This window comes from Styela clava, chromosome 8 (assembly GCF_964204865.1).
Source record: "Styela clava chromosome 8, kaStyClav1.hap1.2, whole genome shotgun sequence".
In the NCBI taxonomy this organism is placed as follows: domain Eukaryota; kingdom Metazoa; phylum Chordata; class Ascidiacea; order Stolidobranchia; family Styelidae; genus Styela; species Styela clava.
The window spans coordinates 2,601,930-2,627,330 of NC_135257.1; the positions used below are offsets into that span (position 1 = coordinate 2,601,930).

A 25,401-nucleotide genomic window follows, 5' to 3' on the forward strand; every position below is an offset into this window, starting at 1 on the left:
ACATGAGATTTAAGTTATTCTTGACAAGTGTATTCTGTTTTCAGAGAGTATGATGTTCACATTCGTCGTCGGCAGAAACAAAGTAAAATTAGTTATGGATCTAACGGAATTAATCTAATTATCAGAAATATCTAATTGATGTTTTAAAATGTGCTTGCATTATGCATGCCATATAATATTGTGTTCATTCAACAAGTATAATAGGTGTATCGAAACCAAAATCAAGTTATTAACCTAATACAAAATTCCAGGAGCTATGAATGTTATAATATACAACATATGTTTACCAAAGGAAAAGGCTTCTTCTATGGCGCCGCCAAGTTTCATTGTTTAGTGCGACGTTTATCAGAGATAGATTCAACGAGTGCCAACTGACTGTAGATTGTCATTTTCAAATTGGAGAGAAAGAAAAAAGAATTGTCGCCATAATCGCTGCTTATTAATTGCGCATCGCTAATAACTCTCGGTAGGAAAACTGAAGCCACATGAGTTGTGAGAGCGAGTAGCGCATGAAGGTGAGATAAATAAGCCAAGAAAATGACAAGAAAATAACTAAACTAAAAGGATAAAGAAAAAGGCTCAATCCGAGACGTAGTTATGGAGTTTAAATAAAATAACGAGACTGAGAAAGTACAAGGCGGCTCCGTGGCGACGATTCTACTGACCGCTTAAATCATCCGTGAGATCCTTGGTGGCCTCACTCTGGAATGGGAAAAAATGTGACTGGGAAGTTATACCGTTTGGCTTCTTGAGCAGCGATAGTTGATAGCGCGTACTCGTGCGCCGAGCATCTCTATTTTTGTCGTTATTTACTAACTACAAGAATGGAGAATCGGGCGCAATAATATATTATCGAATGCAAATTGAACAATAGATAGTTCAGAATTTCTAGCTTTTGATTGACTTTTTCGTGTATTAACTCTAAATTCAGGGAACGGATTTAGAGTTAACCACACCCGTGCTGGTGCTTGGGTAACTTGCTGCGTTTCCTATTTTGGAAGTCAAGGTCTGTTAGTTCAAAGAGGGGTTGTTGGAGATAGTTCAGACTTCATTTTGTTTCAAATAAATGCGCGTCGAAGCCTAAACATCACTAAGATATCACAATCGGACATAAACTTTCGCGACAACTCGATACTGCGACTGATCTTATGTCATCTGTTTGTCGGGTAGTTGAATAAATAGTTCGTTGCTATTGCATGTGATACAGCAATTAGTTCAGACAAAAGCATTCTGTCAGGTGTAGTAAGTAAGAGTTTTTTTATTCTCAAATAATAATTATTCAGAGTTACTAATTTCAAATGTTATTGTTTACAGTTGATAACTCAATCTGCAACAGACATAATACAAGATACCATTACTTAACGTGCTGAAACCGGTGGAAACCCAGTTAAATGACATCATACCTTTGATTTTGACTTTAAGGAAAAACTACTCCACGATTCCCGGATTCTAAACAATTTATCATCGAGCAACAATGATCCACGACTCGATGAAACCAGGGCCAATATCACCCTTGCAAGCGGTTATGTCCGCTTACAGTCCGGCTGCATTGATGTCCGGCCGTCATGGTAGTGACCTGTCCTTCCTATCACCTGCCTATCTCCCCACAGCATTGGGTATGGCACCCTGTCATCCGTCCATGTTTTTCCCCAAAGGCGCTCCCTCGCTGGGGTCGATCTATGATCGCCTTCCTTACGGTCATCCGATGTCGGATTGCCCGTCAAATAAGACTGTTGAACCCGATAACAACGAACCCGACGACCCACAGGTGGACCTTGATAACAAAGAACTTTGGGAAGAGTTCAATACACTTGGAACGGAAATGGTTATCACAAAAACCGGAAGGTCAGTAGCTAATTTATTTTCGATTAGGGCTCATGAAAGATTGACATGGGAAACTCAAGTTTTAACTTGTCTTTGGTCATAAGAGTGATTTTCGAGGGAAAAAATACAATGATTTCTTGAACAATCCGAAATAAATAATATGAAGACTTTATGTTATAATTTATATTTTATTCCATCAGAATAAAATTTTTAAAAGTTCTTTCAAAACGTGAAAATGAAAATATTTTGAAAATTTTTTTTTTTTGAACGTGGCTTGTTGCTCTTTTAATGAGCAAGTTGAAAATAGTCCTTTTGTGCACAATGTCTTAAATACATCAAATATTGCGCCCCAACAAGTTATTTATAGCATCTTTAGTTCCAGTCTAACACAAATAGATGTGTAAATGGTCGTTTGAGCATCGTAGTGGGAAATGGAATTAAGATTTTACTGTCACTGTTCAATACTCCAAAGTCAAAATAACTTGTTCAATTCCCTTCACGTACTAGTAATGATCTCATTCGAAGATAGGTTTACAAGGTTCATTTTAGATAAACATAACTTTTTAAAGTTAGATATAAATCACTGTATTTAAATCAAATATTGATATTATGAATATTCAACAATAGAAAACTACGTAGTAGTTTTCATGAAAATGAAATCGGAATAATTTCATTATTTTCTATATTTGTGTCTCATTAAATAAATCCACCACCAAAATATGAGTCAACAGTCGTATATTAAATACTTTCTCTGTTTGATATTATTTTTGTTGGTTATGACCCACAGATGATAACCTAATATATCATGGTCGACTTTGTGTAAGAAAAAACAAAATATTCTGACTGGTTATAGAGGAAAAGTATGGTAGTCATGACGATCTTTAATATTCTGCAAGAATATCGCGATAAAGTGGCCTACACCTGTTCGATTTAATTGTATTGGTCCGAATGAAGTACTCAACTGGCGTTTCCGTTTTAACTGCGATAGTTCGAAAATGAAAAGGTGCGCAAACATAGGTGTAAGCGAGATTGCTCACCGCTATGTGTACTCTAACCTATTAATAATAAAGATCTAATATCTAAACTGTATTGGCACGTACCCATCGTTCTTCAAGCTTAGTTTCTAAAACTTATTTTCTAATTGCGGATCATAGATGCCACGAGGTCGAAAATCAATTTCTATATATGGTCCACACTTAAAAAGTTGAGAAATGAAACTGGCCTCAAAATGGTACAAAAAGGGTTAAATTACCGTGTTTATTGTATCCTCTCGATTGGAGTTTTCGAACCCACGCTTTATTTCATATGATACAGGTGCGAAATACGTGATTTCTGCCATTTAAATAATATAGGTAGTGAAAGTTTTGTATTCTGCATATAACATCTGTCCATGTTGATTTTCGCGAAGCTTCCAAGACCCACAAATATGTTGAAATTAAAACAATGCAATTTATTTGTTTGTTTGAGTTTTCATTTTGTTTTGACTGCCAAACTTCTTGTGAAATTTGCTCGTATTTAGTTATATTTCCGTCTTTGCCAACCCTTTGGATCTTATTTACGAAACGTCAGTAACAAGAATCGACTTCTGCCCTGGCTAGAATTTCTATTATGCCGTAATCGTTCGCCGCCATTTTTAAAATTTCGCTCTGAGGATCGAAGTGGGAAAAGTGACACCACCGGATATAATCACACACCGAGGCGGCAAAATATCATCGAAGTCGAGGTTCGCAAAATTTTAAATTTGGTGAAAGACAACCTAAAAAAATGTGGCTGATGAACTGTGCCGTGTAAGCATGTACATGCAAGAATATATATAGCCATAACTGTCGTCGAATTGGCTTACTGGAGTAGTTTTCATATAATGCATCAACGTTACTTGAACAGAGGGGAAATATAATTATCTCAACTAAAGACTATTTATTGAATTTGGCGAATTTTTTTATAAAATTTCTCATTGTTGACTAAAAACATTTGATTTACAATTAAGATGTTTTATGCCACATGGTGTGGTGAGTGCACTGCCAAATTTTTCGACATAACTCAATCAATCTCCAATGGTTATGTGTACAATTAGACTTGTGTAGTACAAATTTATTACTTCCAAATGCTTATAGTAATTTCCTCTGTCTTTGTTGTAAATGACTTGTAAACAAAAACCGTGTTCAACTCGTCAACTGACTGAATATCGGCCATACATAAACTGAACATAAACCAAGGCTAAAAACCAGGTCCATACATCTCCGAATAAAAGATCGTATGACAAATTTGGAATCTTCTGTGAAAATGCTTCGAGACTAAAAGTTTAACGCGATCATCAGACCGGTAGGCGCCTTGCTAACAAATTGTATACAGGAATAATGAAAAACAAAAAGGTGCCTATAAGTCTAGAAAGTGCACCCACGTCATTAACAAATCATATCAATGTATTCAAATGAGTGTCAAAAATATGCAAGTGATCGTTAGAGCCACTAAAGAAGGAAAAGAATAATTTCCCAAAGTTCGTGCCCGATAATTAGAAAGGGCAAAATATACTTTTGGGTAAGGTAAAGTTTATTCGAAGTACAAATATCGCTTCATTTTTTTTTATTGGAGTGAACTACATTCATCAAAATTTAAAGAAAAACATTACATTTCATGGCTTTGAATTAAGGTAGCGTAGAAATATCAGTATTTTATATTGTTTTCAACATTTGTTGCGTTTGAAGTTGAAATAAGTATAATTTAAAATTGCGCAAAAATCAAATATGGTTTTCAGGAAAAACTCAGGTTACGTCATATTGTAACAAAGCATGGTTGATAAAATTTTCTCACATCATTTTGTCGCCTCGATGATTTAATTTGTTTCGTTGTCTTACGCGACAAAAGCCACACATACTTATCCATTCCGCACTGTTGTCTTACCACTTCACTAAGAATGTATGTTTGCGTTGTCTTATGTAAATTCTCTTTGTCTCCTATTGGATTCAATTTCCAGTTTCTTGACGCCTGCTCAGATAGTTTTCGACTTGCGTGACGCCACATATCCGGCATTGTGAATTTTTTTCGATAAAAAATACATAAGTTCATGTTAAAATGTTTAAAATAAACATGGGAGCTTTAAATAACTTGTTAGTATGATTGTTCAGAATTGTGTGTTATCGCATTTATCATATAAATTGTGTTACCTGCGTTTTTTAGATTCGAATTCAATACAAAGTAATATGGTTGCTATAAACTGTTAAACTATGACGTTTACTAATGGAATCCGACAACTAATTTTATCGAAGTGATATATTTCTTTCATTATTGTACCATATGTAATGTTTTTTAGATGAAATTTAGATCAAAAAGCATAAAAATAAATTTAGGTCATTATATTGATTCAGTCCACTATAAGAAAGTGCTTCTATATTAAAGTAAAGTATTATTCTTCTTTTCTTTTACAGTGAAGCAATTAAATTTCCTTAGACCAGTGGCCACATGTAACATTGTCTTTCTTGTAAAAACAAATGATCCTGATTATTTTTAGCATTAAAAATTTCACGCAAATGACATATTTTAACATAAATTATTGTTGTAATTGTGTTAATCAGTTGTCATTATTTAACCAAGCTAACGGCAACAATTAAACGATTATCAATTGGTCTAGTCAACACCGACAGGCGACGGGCGGCCGCCATCACCAACACAAAGTGAGGCCGTATTTTACCTTTTGAGTATTTACTGAGGGGTCATAGAAATGGGGTGTTACATACATGTAGTGTTTGTTTATTGACTGTTTGACGCCTCCCGTCTGACTGGTATTGTAATTATTACTTTGTTACAAGTGAAGTCAAACAACACATTGGGTATCACGTTTACCCCACTTTTTTGATCGCTTAGACCCCTTTATACGGGGTAACATCAAATTCAGTGGCCATGCGCTTAGTTTTAGGGGTTTGTATAATAATAAATTTTGAAAAACCTCAATTTAAATTCCAAGTGTATCAAACTGTGCAGAAAATACAAGTATAACTTTTATGAAAGTATTTTTACCCGCCGACAAAAACATACAAAATGTTAAATAAATGACTCATTTTGATCAATAACTTCATCCATGAACGTGTATGCCCATTTTTCTTGTAAATCTATACATTTAATATTTAGAAAACCAGTTTTTGAGAATAATCACAATTTGGACATTTTAAAAATTCAGTTGTTTCATTCCTGTCGGCGCCAGCGGGTCTTCGTAAATCAAATGTCTGTTCGGCGTTATAAGTTAATACGACTTGTAATCGCATGAAAACGCGGGAACATCAGTCGACAGCGTTTGTGCAACAACTTCTTAATCTGTTCCGCATGTTTTTAATTTCTATTTAAAAGAGAATTTGGATTTGGAGAGATTTACCTGACTAAATTGCTTAAATATACAATTGAAGAAGAGAGCGACGGAGTGGATTTACATTATAATATATCCTAGTTATTCTAATCGCCTCGGAGTACATAAGAAGCCTGATTATGCGTGATGCCGTTCTGCGCCCTCTTCCCTTAAAATACTCGGAACAGAGAAAAATCCAGCTCGCACAATTATCAAGTGCTAATCCAAAAATCGCTTGGCGCCTGTTGTTTACGTTTTCCCGCGAAATAGTCGACGCGAAGTCTGGGCTGGTGGAAATTTGGCTTTACGGCCTCATCCGGACAAGCAACGATTTGGAATATAACATGATTCTCTACAGCGCAGATTTTTTCCATTCAACCAATATTCAATTTATAATATGACGTTGTCAGTAACTAAAGTACATATCTATTTGGAGTTTCTTCTATGCCTTGTCATGTATATTCGTATGATTAAGTGAAGGAATCGTCAAAAAGAAAGGAACAAAATATATTTATTCAAGTTCTAGTGTCCAAAATGGTTTAGTATCATAATATGGTAGCAAAAAAATGAAAGTTTTTAAGATTCAAAGATTTGAAACCGACAAAATACTGTAGTAATGTATATTTGAAGAAGGACCAAAATTTGTTAAAGTTTTAGGAAGTTCTTTCCGGTAAAATATTTCTTCTTTAAAAATACTAAAATGAATCGATAGACAATCTTACTGTAAGTGTATTGAGATAATTTGAGGTTAATTCTATTTGATTTTAAAAATCCGAAATTAACATTTTCAAAATAGGAAGCAATAAGTGTGAAAGGGACTATCCAATCGATTTATCCGTTTGACAAAGGATCACATCACTGACACATCAGTAAATCATTTTGTATTATCATAATCATTATTGACTAAATTGTCTTATATTCTCTTTAGGAGATGATATGAGTATATGCCACAGATAAAAGAAACTGTTAAGGCGGGATATTTTATGTTATATATATCTCCAGTAAGAGATATTTAAATGCATAAATGTTTTGATGCGATCAAAAGCATTTATGCAATTAGTGATAGTGGATTTAAGTAGAAAATATAAATCTTAAACATAGGATTATCGTTTCTAGATTTACGCTAAATCGGATTATAAATCATCCTTTCGTTCAATATTGTGACATTTTGATACCTCACTATAGAGATTTTATCCATCGATAAATGATTCTTTCACCATCAAAATATTTCTTTTCAAAAAATAAACGTAATCATGGAGGTAACTACTTGATATTGATTTTTTTGTACATATTTTTGTCAGTTTAAATATTGTGCTTTTCGTAGTCTCGGGTTTTGCGCCTGTTTCTCCCTACATCTACCAAATTGAATTATATCTTAGCACATTCGATTTGCGAATGTTACGACCCGTTTTTTCGGGGGTTAATTGTTTATTAAGAAAAATGACCTCGACTGATAGACGAATTTATAATGTTATTTGGACCGTTTTGTGCGCTGGTTTGGAACCTATTTCCATGGTAACCCCCAAATTAAAGCAGTTTTGGCGCAATTATCATCACGGTACCCCGCCCACAGCTCGAAACTATGTAATTCATGGGACCTATTATGGGATCACACGCTTGCCGATGACTGGCGCCAGTTAACGTTTCATAAGATTATTGAAGGCTTCGAAATTAGTGCAAATTTTATCTTGAGTTGATTCGAAGGGAGATGTAAGCTTTATTGGTATCTCCAACAATCAGACTTGCGGAATATTAGCAAATACTTAAAAACCTTGGGAACCATGAAATAAAGACGAACCAAATGGGAATTGAACAATAAATGTAAACTGGTTATTTGTTGAGCTTCAATTTTCATGGTTCGAATTATCTGCTTCATTTTAATTATTACCAATCTTATGTATGCCGCATTACAAAAACACTCTAAAACAAAATAGCAATAGTCTTTTGTCCGCTTTACAAACGATGGAGGATAAACAAACTTGACCTTGACTGTATGTGTAGGTGGCGCCATTTTGTTGCCGTGTGCATACAGTCGAGTACATCGCTTACACTTTATTTGACTCTTGTACCAGTAGATTCTAGGTTGATAACCGAATTGTGTAATAACATGTAGAACGGTTTTATAACCCAATGTGCCTCAGGTTGCTCTACGCTAAACCTCATATAAAAAATCTTACAAAAGATGTAGGTTCGTTTCATTATTGATTAGCCTATTCGTGAGAAAATATTATGCTAATATATGAGAGGTCATTTGTAATGCCAACTGTCCGTGTACATGTGTGCTTTATTACAATAATATCAAGTCTCAACTCTCCATGCCCATGGGAAAAGGCAGGGAACATTAATCGACAGAAAAATATCCGTAATTCTGCGTTTACGTTTCACTTAATTGCGACGTACATTATTGTACATATTATATTCATTTATGTTAATGTTTACGAAAGTCGATATTCACTGTGGGATACCGCATTCGATTGGCTTGTTCAATATGCCGTATTTTCCTGGATATAATATTCATTTTTAATAGTTAATGCAACCGTAGAAAATCTTCATCGCATTACGTTTGCCTTTAATTGATGAAACTTCCCGGTTTTACAGAAAAAAATCAATCTTAAAGCGAAAATGATTGTTAAATTGCTTCGTACATATTGATGATTCTTTTTTCGTACCCTTGTATGTTAATTATGAAAACGACTTCAATATTATCCAACCCTTTCCGCCATTTTAATCCCCCTCATCGATTAAAAATTCTTTTCCATTTATTTAACGTAAAAGCCATCAATAGAAACATATTGAGCTCAAATTAAATACTTCGAAACTCATAATTAACCTCTAAATTATCAAGACCGCCCGTGTGTTTTATCGACTTCGTCCGGATGCCATCTATATTTAAAATCCACCTTACGAAATGGCAGCCTCCGAACCCCACTATTAATATTCATGTCGCATTGCATATGAGATAATTTGCTACACATTCTTTGCACAATATATATTTAATAGAAATTATACAACACAAAAGAGTTCAATTTGCAAAATTTTTCTTTACGAAAATAGTGTGTTTTGGTCTTTTTTATATACAATTGAATATAATAAAATTGCGATTTGGAAATGCAGCCTATTTTCTCAAACATCGGCTATGAATAATATAGACATACAAAAATTAAATCAACGAATTGAATACACGAAGAAGAACAATGAATGACTGAGTCCAGGTATAAAATATCCCAATACAGGATGTAATACATTTCCTCATACAATCGTTGTTCTTTCATTTCGAGATAAATCCGATTGTAAACGACGTTTTGCATCACAATTGCTTTATTTTCATCAAGTATGGTCAGCAAATAAATTGAGTTCGTATATTGCTGTTTTATACTTGGCCAATCCAATCTCAAAAAAACGAGAAAATATTCCGCAATCCTCGAGATTGTCGGCTCAGAAATCTTTTTTCGTCCCATATGCCAGTCATCGTCTTATTTTCACGTTACCCAGAAAATGAGATTCAGTGTTATTGTATTTTTATCACAATTCACGGCAAGCATTGTCTCTAAGGTGCATTGAACAACGCCACACAACAGGTATATAATAGGCAAGTATACCTATTCGCATCTTCTCAGAAAGAAAACAGTAAATTTCGTAGATACCTGGAATAATCAAGTCGCCACTAAAAATACAGAAACCATTAATACAATTGTAGCGTTTCAGAAAGAGAATCCTTTGCATATGGGGCGCATATAAATGGTTTAGATAAATCCCCTATTGACGTATATTTTATTTGCATACTTTATTGAAAGAATATTTTTCACATTATGTAATGACTAATTGTATAGTATTGTTCTCTAAATGGATGATTAATCTCAAAATGTTGGTTCGGATGAATGTATAGAGACATCCCCTTGTATTGTGCATGAGCGACTTCTAGTAATTTGCCAATTGTTAGGTCACAATACAGTCTAGTCGAAAGAAAGGATTTCTAAAGGTGCATTGAGTCTTTTATTCCGGTGTTTCATTATAGTATTGCATAAAATTCTATGAAATATTACGGTATGAATTGTGATTTGGAAGTATTCAATTTTATTTTTGATAAATGAAAACTGATTGCGGATTAAACAACTAAATTATGTGAAAAGTCAACATATATTTACATTTTTCTTGTAAAATTCCATCGTAATGACAAAGGTCAACTTAGGGGCACCACGTGCCAAACAAGGTAGTCTGCGTAAGTTTTTAGACCGTTGATGACTTCAAACGTGCCCAGCGAGTCCCACAGTGCCGGCTGTGGCCCAACCGATCAACACATTTGCCGAGAAAATCCGTCAGCATCTTCCAATAAATGATGATATTGAATACCACCATTCAGTCAGCACCTGAATGATGACTTAATTTCACGATATGAGGTGTTATTTCTCAAGGGCAACCAACTGCTAAAGCATGCGATTACTTAATACAATTTGGATAGTATTACAAGTTGCTGTTGTGTGCCAATAGATTTTCGTTTTGAGATTTTTTTCACATATTTTCATACATTGTGCGTATAATTGCACAATTAGACGCGGCTTTGAGCCAGAAAATACTCGAAATAATTCATTGCATGGGTGGGAAAGTTGGTCAAAAAAAGAAATTTTAAATGAACCACGCGGAGTTTAGAAATTAATTAATTAGAAATTAACCTTAATTTCTGAACACTTTCCAAAATTCTACTATGCGTCAACAGACTTGGGGATGATTTTTATATTGAGATAGTCTCTTCAAATCTGTTATTGTGCATAACCTAATGATATATTATAGGTAGACCATCCATAGCAGATTACTGTATGGGAATGTTCGTATTTTGACATAAAATTTAGCCGTGAAAATGCATCGAATAGATGGAATATCACGAAACCAGCTTTTCCAATGTCTATCGTGTGTTCTGTTTATTTATACTTTACTTCCAAGTTGACCACCATTTTGAAACATAGATAACAAACAATATGTCTACGTTTATACAATAATAACATTTGTTATACACACTTTCACTATATATTCAAATGAATAAATGCAGCAGCAATCCATCAAGTAACCACAAACGGGTCGATGAAACACCTGGACCAATTTTTCATGCTTTATCGCGAGGTCGAGAATTGAATTTTAATTTCAATACGATACATTAGGCTAGTCGGTAAACGTTTCTAGGTGTATCGTTTTACCTTGTATTTTATCAGTTGGGTCGGGCGAAAAATTGTGTTCTATTTTATTCCACAGTTACTATTAAAAACATTACCTTTCAAATTATTTAAATATGAAACTGATTTATGAAAACATTTTCTCAAGCGGTACTTTTGAGAAAGGTTGTCTTTATTTTAATCTGCCAACACTTGATTTCGCTCGTTTTTTAAATCAAATATATGCATTTCAAATCTAAAAATCGAATTCAGTTCATACCGTTTTTTAATGTAACTTGCCTCGTAATTTCACCCTAGATTTATCAAATATACAAAATTGACCTTATCACGAGCAGAATATTTTATCGCGATACACAAGTCCATTAATCACAGTTAAAGCACTGACAATTTAGGGCAAACGATCCTTGGAAATTCTGATTGTCCTAGGCGGTACATTATGTTTCGCGATTTTAGCGCGTCACTGAAGGACAGAGCGCACAGGTGTGAAAGCTAATTCGTCTATGATCTTGTCGCGATAACCGACCGCAGTTGACAACTTTCATACATCAGCAATAATGCGTGACCACAATAGAAAAAATGCGTTAATGTTTTCCGACTGGCCTCGGATATTCAGGGACATATTTTTGATTGAAATGTCTATATGGCCCTCATGTCAAAATTTCCGTTCCTGAAGTCGAAATTTAATTAGGCAAACCGTGAGCTTCATAAAACTTTTACAATTTGAAACCGGTCAATTTGGTGTTCAAGTAATTAGACCCCAGAAGGCATATAAAAACGAGACAAAAATTGCCATAGATGAAAATAATCTAGTTTAATATTTTATTCTTTGTGTTGACGTTACTGGTATAATCGTAAGGTGAAGGCGTGAAATGACTCGTAGGGTGACAAAACTTAATGTTATACGCCTTATCTAATCTCCGATTCTTAATGGGTCTCATCATTACAGTACGCCACTTCAAGAAAGCTTCCGCACGGTTTTGACTTCCATGCACACCTGTTGCCATCACATCGTGGACGCAATTTTTCTGGCGAATGCGACCGCAACGCAGCAGACGCCAAGAAGAACAAATAAACATAAAATTTTTGATTTAATGAAAAACCCAAAAATTACAATCTATAAAATTCGAGTTTTCTGATATCTCTAATACATCTTTAACAAAAGTTTTCTGGATCTCAATCTCATACTAATTTAAACTTAAGATTTTTTAAAACTGTCATTCAAGACAAGATATAAATTGTTGATATATGATTTAAAATCTAATGCCATCACAGGCTTTTCTGCTTAAAATTGAGATTTGACGAGCGAATAGAAAAAGAACAGTTAAAATAAGATCAGTCAAATGTCCCCAAATATTGTGGGTTATCCCTTGATCTAAAAAATCACGAAAACACGTGATTTTTGAAGTCTGTCACGACAGATTGACATGAAAAAATTATCAATGTTCCCGCCATTACTTGGACAGCTAAAATAACAGCCGATTTCACACATTGTAACGATTTTCTAACTCGCGATTCGACACACATGGAATTGTTCAACTGATGCATAAAGGGATGCAGGATTTTGAGTTTTAAACTACAACCTGCATTGCTTTGCTAGCGAAAGATGCTTTATTGGTTTGGGACTTGGCCACGTGATATATAAAATGGCGGGAACCACCTGTTGTCGATTTTTTTAAAGTTCGCTAGCGATAAAATACAATGTGTGATTTAGTTGTTCTACAGAAAATTTCAGATAACGACCTTTTCTCAATGTTACCAGTTATGGTATCACGTGCCTGGAACGTAAAATAAAAATGAAAACGTGGTCTCGGCGTCAATATCTCATATTTATTTAATAAGTCAGATGCATATTTGAACTATAATATATAGAGACGCCCCAGTATCCGGGGAATTGAGCTTAATTGGCGCCTTGAATGCGAGTCAACTTGTCGCCAAAAGAAGATACCGCCACTTGAACGTGCTTAAATTTTCATCAAATGACTTTCTGATATAAGCCCATTGATTAATGATAATTTCTTGTAGCAAGTTATATTATCTATTGTATTTTTATAAAGTAGTTGCTCCAGAACAGTCGTTGATCCTATTCTAGGCGCGTTTACGCGACTTTGTTCGGACATAGCCACAGTTTATTTGATTTTATTTCAGCAAACACGCGAGACGCGAATAATGTATTCAACTGTGGTTAATAATATTTGTCAAGTAAAATTTTATTTTTAAATATTGATTTTGAACCGCAGCATTGAACTAGTGACAACCCACTAAGTGTTTACAATGGTAACATATAATGGAAAAAGAAACATGAAAATATACCACAGAGCATTTATGTTCATTTGGTGTTTATTGAAAATATTGAGTTTTATTTAATATAAGTTTTTATTTGTCATAAAAATCGGTTTTACATCGACCCCTGGCCCCTCAGATTTGGGACTACTATAGATAATTTTAAGTTTGATATATTCTGCGAATCTATTTATTCGTGTGAAACATCATTGTGTATTCCCAGAAGACTCACTCAAAACTAAATTAACAAACCCAACTTAATTTGTTTGTTGTAATATGCAATATTAATTTTAGGCGGATTAACTTATTGGATGAAGTTACAATTCTCGATTTTCGATAGTCTATAATTGAACACGACATATGCGTTTTATGTTTGATTTATCTCCGAACAAACCGGGCCAAATTATTGCATAATGAGTTTTTAAATTCTCAGTCGGGACAAGCGTCTCTGTTGAGTATTCCTAGGGATTAAATCTTTGAACAGTCAAGCTAATCCAAAATTGAAATGAGTTTCGCCAGTTAAAACATGTTTATTTATTGTGGTTAATTAAAACTAATTAAAAATCCAAATAAACAAATCATCAATAAGGTTTTAGGCATCTTTCACTACAGTTGGGATTTACCATCGATTTTTCTTATGAGTGCTTTTGATGACGGACATGATATGGACAAGTGTCGCATTAGTCATACCATATGCCTCGAATACAGCAAAACCTCTCCGTGTAGTATATGGATAATAGATATTATATTATATTCCTATATGTATATTCTAGTATGAAGCAATGTAATTTCTGTTTTCAATGCTTGTCATATATCCGTCTAATCAAATATAAACGTTGCAATATTACATGCATATTCCGATGCGCTTGTCTGCAGCTCACGAACGGAATTACTGTCAGAAGATTTGTAAATTTCACACAATTTCAAAATTTATCAGCAATACAATGATTATCACTACATTTTGCATATTTTATTATTTTCACAGACGAATGTTTCCTTCCTTCAAAGTTAAAGTGAGTGGATTGAACAAAAACGCAAAATATATCATGCTTATGGACATTGTAGCTGCAGATGATTGTCGATACAAATTCCACAATTCAAGATGGATGGTGGCTGGAAAAGCTGATCCAGAATTGCCAAAAAGAATGTACATTCATCCAGATTCTCCCGCGTCCGGTGAACAATGGATGAACAGACCTGGAGTCTCTTTTCACAAATTGAAGCTCACCAATAACATTGCTGATCCACATGGACATGTAAGTGTTTTTATCCTTGCACGAAATAACAGACTCAGGATATTTATCGCAGTCTGGAAGGAGAGACGATTTGCATTCAGTTTTTGCTTAAACAATTAAAGTTCAATGTTTGAAATTGTTCAAAAGTTGACTAAGGTTGAATGTCGTTCATTAAAACTTTAACAATAAGGTCATGTATATGTTAAAATGTTGTGACGGCGTCTGACCATAATTCATGATCTCAGAATTTGTAAATTCAATTTGTGCTGGCGACAACGTTTTCAGTTTTCCGACTATTTTGGCGCTACATGTCGATCTCGTCAAGCTTCTATTGTCCGATTACTTCATTTGGAAATAGTTTGAGAAAATTAGCAATTTATTTTCCACCAGAGAATATTTTCGTCGACATCCTGTCTGGAGGTATCAAACCACTAAATTAAAACTTGAAAAGAAACTAAATATCTGTATGATAGACAGCGCAGCACTATGACCCAATGTTCCATATACGCTCTGTTCGTTCTTATATAAATGAACGACTGTTTCTACTTGATATTATACAGATTTAGTAAAAGACATTTTGTCGCCTAGGCGTTAAAGTTTGATTTTTGTGGCGACCGCAGAAGCGTTGGTTCTGACAAAAACGCGTGTGCCCCATGTGAAGTCGACGGCTCCATACCGTCTGAGCGCCATTTCTAAGTTTAACTTCAGCACTAGAAAGCGGTTAGCACTCCTTACACATTAGTTGGCGTGGGATAGGTAAAATACAGCTATTTTGTTGTCTTTTCAATAAGAAACACTTCTAAAAAAATTATCGTTAAATATATACAAGATTAGAATCAAATAATAAAAAAGCTTCTCGTAGTTTTGTGAAATAGTGTTTCTTTGGTCATATAAAGCGGAAAATTGAAATATGAAATATGTTTAATCAATATTTATTCTATGACCTCGTATTGAAATATATTTATCCTCTGAAAAATTGACCTTTAACCTATATACATATATATAAAACTCGTGCTGTGTTTTGCGAGAATTCTAACTCGGTATCTTTTATCTGGTTTAGTCAACTATAGTCGATTTCAGGTTTGTTATTATAGTGTAAAACAATCGACCTCTCATTAGCCGAAAAAACATTATCCGCATGCTCGTCAGACCATAATTCAATTAAGGCGATTCTCAGTCTCATTCAACCCATGTCACGTGATCGTTCATGCGGTACGGTGTCTAATTAGCCAGATAGATTGTCTTTTCTTGGCAAATTGCACAGTTTTTAAGCTTAAAGTGTATAGGTAGTAAAGTGTGCCCTTGCAAAATACCGACGATTTGCCCGTTACAGCATACGACTGTTGCCCTCTCATTACCTGCCTGAAAAGAACCGATGCATATTTGTGACGCGCTTTATCAATAGCCAATAAGTACTGACTTTTATCCATCACCACTTCACTAATCATGAATAAGAATAATTATTGATGTGTGTTACAATCCACTTCTGCGAGTGATATGTGGAAGTTCAATCTTACCAACGTAATCGTTCTTAGTTTTCCGACATCTTGACTACCCAAGAAACTGAGGTGAATAGTTTCACGGTGCTTCGGGTTTGTGTTAATCCTTCAAATCCATCCTAACACACGAGCAAAGAAGATAACTGACAAGTTTTTGCTGATCCATTTTGTAGTTTTCCAATTTTCAAGGATACTTTGTTTGTACACGATATTGTTTTACGCCAATAAATCAATGTCAGAAATGATTTACGAGCAGAAAATTTTGTGTCTAAAACTGATTTTGAACTGATTGATGTCTTTATTTTTTGGAATTCTTTTTAATTGTTAATTTTTTAATCTAATTACTCTTGTTTCTTCACGTCTTGAAAATATGATTGCTCTAACTTTATTACGTTCAAAGTAGCTGTATTTGAAGCATGTTTGATCGATCAGAATAACATTTAAAAATGACGTGATTTTGCTATTTATACTTTTTCCAATTCTTGAATTTTACCTTTATTTCATGCCATTGCATTTTTAAGCCCAAAAATTCTGTATCTACCTCGATATAGTTCATATAATCGCTTAGCTTGACTAATTCCAACATCTCTTTTTTGTTTGCCTATTTCTGTTTCAATTATCTAACTTTAGTTTGCATTTATTTCCAGACGATTCTCAACTCTATGCACAAGTACCAGCCAAGATTTCATGTCGTTCGATGTGGTGATCTTTCAAAACTACCATACTGCCATTTTCGTACCTACGTTTTCAAGGAAATGCAATTTATCGCTGTGACGGCCTATCAAAATGAAAAGGTAGGACTGTGGATTTATTTTTGTGCTACAGTGGTTTTATTGTAAGCAATAGCAAATATTTTTTTTAAAATATAAATACAATATTGTCTTACTGATTGGAGTAATGAATTTTTAAGTGAGCCTATTTTGTTATTAGTTGAGCCATAAATTAGAATAAAAAACGTGAAAGAATTTTTTTTTATTATTTATCGGTAGTTATTTTATGAATATTATATAAGAACAACGTCTGCCGATATCACGACAAAAATTTGTACTCAAAACAGCAGTCCACACCTCTGGTTAAGATTTGTGCGAGATTAGCGCTTCGGTTCAAGAAAAGTTGTTACATCTTAACGATTACAAATTAGCGTAAACATGCTACATTCTGTCGCCACAGCTAAGACTGACTGGCGTTGAACGGCGAGTTATGCGCGACATAAATAATAATAGTACATTTTCGTCTGACTCGAGACTTTATCTCGCCAGCAATCGACGGACTTATTTTGATTTAACGTCCTCGAAATGGTGACGAAATTATTCCGTGAAAAATGAAAAATTAAAAATATTCTACATGAGATAGTGCTCGCTGTGGTGCAAATGATATTATTGGTATTTCATAAGAAATATCGAAACTTATTGCAAAATCAAAGCTTTATTTATGTTGACTGAACCTATTCCGTAGAAAATCGCTGGAGTTTCTAATGACACGATCTGATCCGAATTTGCAAAAACACGAGACATGATTGATTTAAAATGAGTGTTCGTTCCAATAGAAGCCAATTTTTGCGTATATTCATTTTCCTGTAGATATCTGCGTATAAGAAATTGACCCCAACAATAAAGAAAGCTGTCTGATTGAAGTTTTGGTGAACCGTTAATTTAAAATTTGATCATATATCATTGAATAAACTATATTCTATTAAAATGCATTATTTGTAAACTGTTGCATAAACAAAAACTAGCACTACACATAAATATGACTTAGCTTGGCGCCTGTTAATCTATGTTAGCCGAAAATCCCTTAAGTTCTACCCTCGTAATGATTCGCTTATTGTTGCGCTTTCTTTGGTCGCGCGTACCCTTGTTATTGGGTGCATTTCCAAGGTGCGAGTATTCGTTGTTCGTCTCCCAGGATATTCCAATTTCTTTCGGTTCTAAGAGTCGCTAGGCGGCATTTGGACTTTGATGCGGACTCTATTGTTTACTTTTAAACACATTACGACATATTTGTGGAATACGTTATATTCCAGATAGATAAGTTGGGTATTATCAAAAGTTTTCCAAACCCTTGAATGGCGCGTACTATTAACACCGTCTGAAAGCACTTTTATCTATATATACGCTGATTCATTTATGAATCACGCTTAAAGCTCTCGCCTGTACCTTTGGGGAAACAATATTATATTAGATTTATGAATGAAGCGTATTTGATAAAACGTAAATTGGCGCCGCATATTAACGCTTGCGTCCGATCTTTCCATGGCCGAAAGAATTCCGAATATGAATCATATCTTGTTGGAGTTCACCGCATTTTCCCATACTGGGGTCGAACAAAAGTATTTTTGACTCAATCGTCACTTTCATCCTGGTGTTATTTGATAATCACCTTGGATTTTTCCACAAAGCCCATATAATAATCCACAGAGCCATGTAGATAGAAAGGCGGCGAAATGGCGTTTATAGAACTTTGATGTAACGACAATAAAGACCGAATTGATCGCTAATTCACATTTCAGATAATACCATAATCACTATGACCTGCCAAACTATAAAACACGTTAAACTAGTATTTTAGTTGTCATATTTTACACATCAAATTGAAATGTATTTTCTTTTGGAAGCATGCAGCGACAATTGGACATACTGAACTGGTTTGGTTTAGGAAATATTTATACATAGGTTTAATCAATGCTTCAAGCTACTATTTGTTGTTCGCTCGAAATATGTCATTAGTTAGATTTTTGCAAGTCCTAATTGAATAAGAAAAACCAATCTTATTTAAAAGTACAACGAAAGTGCAAGAATTCAGCACTCTAATAAGTGACGACTTTGCGATTTCACGCTTCCTCTCGTGCTTCGACAGGGACTCCCCTAGGACTTTCCGCCATGTCGGGCCCGAAAAACAATGCTAAAATACAATCCTCGTCGCTTGTCCGCGCTAGCTTAAGCGCTTTTTTACGTTCACGAATGTCAAAACGATTTTGTCGGGTTCGTCTGCCTCGGACTTATTTGTAAAATATAATAAAGCATAGAGTGATACGATTTTAGATGAATGCTGGCATGTGATGTTTTGGGCTTTTCCCTTTGGCGCGTCACACGGACTTGCGGAGGAGAAGCCATGCTTTTCGATGGTTATTCAGTCCATTAAAATTGCAACCCCAACGTGAAAAGTGTAAGAAAATGAATTGCATGTCCGCTTTGCCCAAATTGGCTTTGACATGACTCATTATCCCCTGTGGCACATGTGACTTGTTCTGGTAATTACGACTATATCAATAGGCATCTATCTGCATAGAATTATGACTTGTTCGCCACTTATGTTACCTTAGTAACATCATACTTGAAGCATTTTCTAAATATCATATCTGAAAATTTGCATATACAAACTTGGCAATTCGAAATTTCTAGAATAAATGAACTAATACAGCGTAGGCGTAGAACAGTGATCTCGAGTTTTCTTTATGGAGACACTCCAATTCAGATACCAAGGGTATGGACATTGATATGTTCAAATTATAGAACGGTGCAAAGCTGTAAAAGACGGCCAACATTAATGGCGGGAAAATGAACCTCATTCCAAAAAAAAAAATAAGTTTTCATTCAAATTACGCCGACCTTAAAATATTTTTTTCAAGTTGAAATTCACATACCAAAATAATAAACAAAACAAAACAAAGAATTCGGGTTTATTTTCGGGTTTCATTCCATTTTGACGATGACGACGTTTTTGACATGTCCGCACCCGTCAGGTGTCACTGCATGCGCCGAGGCGACGGAGGGGACAGGACAAGAACTTCGGTGGCGCGAACATCACTGCCGATAGGATAATTATTTTTTCTTGTAGGCGTTCTTTACGGTGAATTACACTGATTCGAATGAGCGGCTGCCGAGTCGATTACGCGCGTGCTGTGTACCTGCACTGACAAGCACTTGAATGAGTGACATATTAGCCCTTTGTATATCGACCTGCTTTTAGAATTCTAAAAACAAATATTTCCATAACAAAAAATTCATTCTAAGTGGGAATTACGGGTAAGAATACACTAGTATATAGGTCCGAGTCGGAAACGACTAAGTTGTCAGAAAGTGCAATATTTATAGATATTTATTATAAAAAAGTACCTGGCTATTATGCAATAAATTATATGTTATATCGCCTCATTTTTCAGATCACACAATTGAAAATTGACCACAACCCCTTTGCAAAAGGATTTCGAGACTCTGGCAGTGGAAAGAGAGAAAAACGGTAAGTAAATGAGTCAGAAATTTGTTGATAAATAAGGAAGAGAAATATGCGCTATTTTCCACATAACGAAAGTAATTTAACTGCACTGATGTTTAATAATATGCGCCCTTGCGTTCAGAAGACAACATTTCCACATGCAGCAACAAATCATGAGCAATCAACAAAGACAAGACGATTCCAGGAAATCATTGGGCGACCTACCTGACCGTTCTGTTCGACAAAGCGATTCTGGTAAGATATTCTAGAGTTTGTGGAAAGTTTGGATTTGACTTTGTAGTATACAACCCTATTATATATATATATATATCGATTAATGACTAAAGCAATATATTCATTCAACAGAATTCAGGCCCAGAGAAGCTGAAACACAGCGTAGATATTCGGACGCCATGTCATCCTCATCTCCCGAACGCAACGTACAAACAAATGGCAATGCAGTTGGAGTGGAAGATCGACATTGTTCTAAAAAAACAGACCAATTTTCGTACAAAAGTCCTGAACGAAAAGGTTTTTTGTCGTTTCATTCCAACTCAGATGGGCGACTACATGATGAATCAATAAAATCGACGTCCACATTCTTATCCGATTCTTCCGGATCCCCGGAGGCAAGGAAAACACCAGAGGTGACGTCATCGACCGTAGATGTAGATGGGGGTCTGAGAAACTCGCCCCATTCAGCAATCCACGCTCATGACGATCGAAGAAGAAACCCAAGAAACATTTCCAAAAGCCCAGTCCCAAACACATCACCCACGATTACTTCGTCAACAATTACATCACCTATACCAATTCATGCTGGATTTCCCGGACTCAGTGGGTATCCAGGATCTTTGATGCCACATTTTGCCGCGGCTTTGCAACCAAACTATCTTCATTCAAGTCATCTATCAGCTTTGTCAGCAGCCATGAACGTGAATGGTAATGCTTTGACTGGAGGACCCAGTGGTTTGAACCCAGCGCTTCTACATGCAGCCGTCGCTGGAGCGTCGTCTTCCAGACATACGTCGTTTCTCCCAGGACATAATACCGCAGCATTATCATCATTTCTTTCATCTAATCCATATGCAAATTTCTTCCCATATTCATACAACCCATACTTGTCAGGTAGTTCACAACCACTCGCTGCGGCGGCAGCTGCAGCCGCTGTCAAAGATGCAGATATTGGTTCAAGAATGACTTCTTCAATGGCATTAGCTGAAAGACTTTACAGACAATCAGCGTCCGCCTTAGGCAAATCACTTAGCGATTCCACGCTACCAAGACCGGGGGGTATACCAGGTTCAGCAAATGCATCCGTACGGTACTCTCCATATCATTTGCCCCATATGGGTCCATTCGGCTTCGGTGGACTACGACGATCGCCTCTTTCCGCAGGAGAAGCATCGTCATCTTCAACAACAAAATTCATGGAAAGTCACTCTCGCCATACTGGTTCAACAAACTCTCCATCGAGTCCTCGAAGTCCACATTGTACCTCTCGTCTCGATTCAAGCGACACCGATGCCCGAATCGTCGAAGTGAAAGAAGAACGTCATCAGCATTCACCTAAAAGTAACACAGCTGGTTCAGCCGTCCAAGAACTCCGAAATATGGAACGACTTGTTTCCGGACTTGAACAGCGTAGCAAAATATCGAGCGAGTAGAAATAAATTTTATATTTTTATTTCAATTTATTTACAGATAACTTTCTACAAATAAAGTAGATTCCAATGCAGTATTCAATCAATTCCTTATTGTTCCGAATTTTGTTTTTATTAAAACAAAATAAAGAGCTGTACTCCGACATATCGACCGACGCAAAGTTACAAAATCATTGAGGGTTGGATAAAAAACACGTTGGCAATATTTATTGTAGTATTTCGGATATAATCTTCCCGCGTTCAACCAAATCTTTGCCATCTCATACTAAGCTGTTCTTATTATCCCGGTTTGAATATTTTTACTAATATATTACTATACTTGTTATTACTCTTATTATTATTATTAAGATATTATTATTAAATTTGCATTTCGCGTCGAATCTTGTCCTACATTCATTTTTTTCGTATATGTTAGAGCAATACAACGTGTCTGCTGCAGTATATATTTGTATACATTTTCTCGGTTTTACTCGGTACAAAAGTAGCGCAACAGAAAATTGGGATATGTCAAGATGCGATTTTCTTTGGGGCCAGTGAATAAACGCCGCACAGTACAACAATAATGTGTGATTGTGAAATGTCATTAAAAATATTTTCATAATCATAGTCCGAATACTTTTTTAAAAACAAACTATCAGGAAATATTGATGTATAAAACACGAAAAAACAAGCCACGACACCTCAAATTTAGATATCGGTTGCGATTTTTCTTATTTTTTTGTTGCTTCATAATTCAATTTTTGTGTTTTCTATTTTATATTCTGAAAAATGCTTTTGAGCTGTAACTGAATTTGTCAACATCGCCTGAGTATTTCCAAACACCATTTCATGGTGACGTCATATTTTAGTCGCGCATGGTCAAGCAAAAGCAGGCATTGCCGACATCGGTTTGCTGATATATTTTAAACAATGGGGTAATTATATCTAAAATGTCTAATTAGCGTCTCTGTACACATTTTCATAAGTGGGTAATTACTTAGCATGTTGTAATCGACATAACTAAAATAAATATAACCACCGGTCGCCAATGGGTCGTGTGCTTGACTTTCTGTTTGTGTAATTTTATCTATTTTTTGTTCGCATCGCAAAGTAAATTAAAAAGATATTTTGTTACCCAAAACAACAGATAAAGGATGTGCGGTGAGGTATTCTTTTTAAAAATAAATTACGCTATTTCGTCCCAGTTTCATTATGTTTTAGTGTTCTGTATTGTTTCATTTTTTCTTTTCCTATGTCTCACAATATTTTACTATTTTCTTTTCGAATGCACCGTGCAATGTGTGTTTGTGCGACAATTATTATTAATATTTTTATTATGAAATGAACACGATGAATTGATATGAATACATTTGTGAAAATGATCGAATGAGGTGTTATTGTTTGCAGTATTTAAAAATACTGAAAAAGGAAGAAGCGGTTATGGTGCAGCTATAGCTCATTATGAAGTCTGGTCATGGTTTTCTGGTTCAAGGATCGAAATTTTAGTCGACGTGCCGGTGGTCGTATATTTAAGCTCTCAGGGTGAGAGAAATTGTCAAACGGAATAGGAAAAAGTTAATTTTAAAAATGAAGCTCTCCAGGATTGAGGACTGTTGAATATAACTAGACAACAATTCTGTAATTTCGCGTTATGAAAATACGTTGTGAAATTTGTTTATTTGATGGACACTGTGATATGGGTAAAAGGCTATGAACCGAGTAAAATTGCAACAATTAACGACTTGAAGTGTTATTTTCAAGCGTATAAATATATCGGCGACAGATTCCCTCAAATACCGCGAAGTATCAGATGGCGTCAAGATTATGCATAGAGAATTCAATTGACGGTCATCACATAGGTGTCTGGCTGTTTGATGAATTAATGAGACGCCATAGTTAGTTGGATAGATTTATTCCATGTTAAAATTCTCGCCTAGTTTTGGTTGAGCACATACGCGGGCCGGTTCATTCAACTGGAAATAAATGCGACAACGTTACAAGATCTAATCGGCTTTTAATGCCGTTGTGTCCGTCTCACTGTTGTCTGGCTTGTTTGTTTAGTTTATTAACTTGCCTTGTTTTGTCCCGTCCTGACTCCCCGCGGCTCTGATTTAAGCAACAAGGCGCCGTTTGGGCGAGATCATTAACCGAATGGTTAGGTAGAGGATTGCTATCGCCCGATATAACGAAAATTTTAGCGAGCTTTTCGAACGAGAGAAATATTTTACTGAGTAGAATGAAGTATGGTTTATTTTGCTTCTACCAGAAAGCAAAATGGTGTATCGTGGGCATTCGGAATTATCACCATTATTTAATGATAGACGAGGTATTGAAATGTATCTCACTACTTTCGACAATCATCTTACAATATAGGCAGTCGTATTCATTAATGACTCCCATTCCAGCAGATAGTTTATGCTGCGATTGCAAGAAAAAGAAGTCCATTCTACCTAAAAATCAATTTATTCCAACTCTACATTACATGTAACAGATATAGCTGCTTTTCAAGTTAAAAATCAAAATGTTTATTTGTCAAGAGTCTTTCTATGGCCGACGCAAATGTGTAATATACCTTGGATGGTTCTAACCTGAAGTCTACTCAAAGGAAAATCGAGAATATGGTATTCAGCAGTTCATCAATTATTCACATAAAATAAACAAATATTGAAATTTAACAACAAAAAGTTTCATTCTAATAATTTTGTGCAATATAAGGTGGTCTACAGCTAGATAACATATTTAAAATAGTCACCTTCAAATTCTTTTTTCATAATTTTGCCTATTGAAAATTATAAGGTTTATTGGAAAAAATCGTAAATGATTATTTTCATTAAATATTATAGATACAAGAAGAATGAATGAAATTCCTGATTTGGATGATCATTATGATCGGAATCTTATGAATTGGATTAAATACGTTGACCTTGAATACAGAATCCAAACTTTTTCAAAAAGGCAAAGTCTCTGGCCCGTACTTAGAGCAATTCGTTCTCCAGATCTCGTGCGATAGATGGGTTGCACCAACTTGTTAGTTTTGACAGGCTCGAGGCAGGCTCAATTCTCACCTATTGTGTTTCTGCTCCAAATGCTCAATTTGCGATCGTATTCCCTATGTTGCATTGGGTTAATCTGTGGTCAGTGTCATTTACATAATTCTGGTCTATTTTTGCCTCTCGCTATCATCATTATTATTATTCTAATTTT

General features: G+C 35.2%; 1 protein-coding gene across 2 annotated transcripts; it reads left to right on the forward strand.

Annotated features, from left to right (window-relative positions):
• The first annotated feature begins 1,297 nt into the window (after positions 1-1,297).
• LOC120345680 (uncharacterized) lies at positions 1,298-23,584 on the forward strand. 2 transcript variants are annotated; one of them, XM_039415214.2, is made up of 6 exons: positions 1,298-1,845; positions 14,591-14,861; positions 16,987-17,133; positions 20,502-20,578; positions 20,697-20,809; positions 20,921-23,584. In XM_039415214.2, exons 1-6 carry the CDS (start codon positions 1,475-1,477, stop codon positions 22,219-22,221), a joined length of 2,280 nt encoding a protein of 759 aa, XP_039271148.2. In that variant the 5' UTR covers positions 1,298-1,474; the 3' UTR covers positions 22,222-23,584. The 2 variants fall into 2 exon arrangements, with proteins under 2 accessions (XP_039271148.2, XP_039271150.2); XM_039415216.2 differs by having other exon boundaries at positions 20,700-20,809.
• Positions 23,585-25,401: the final 1,817 nt, after the last annotated feature.

What these genes read in the sequence shown, in the direction of transcription:
- LOC120345680 (XM_039415214.2), top strand. Translation starts at nt 1,475, where the DNA reads ATGATCCACGACTCGATGAAACCAGGGCCAATATCACCCTTGCAAGCG. An exon ending in TTGCTGATCCACATGGACAT is followed by an intron (nt 14,862 to 16,986) that starts GTAAGTGTTTTT and finishes ATTTATTTCCAG; the next exon opens with ACGATTCTCAACTCTATGCA. An exon ending in AGTGGAAAGAGAGAAAAACG is followed by an intron (nt 20,579 to 20,696) that starts GTAAGTAAATGA and finishes CCTTGCGTTCAG; the next exon opens with AAGACAACATTTCCACATGC.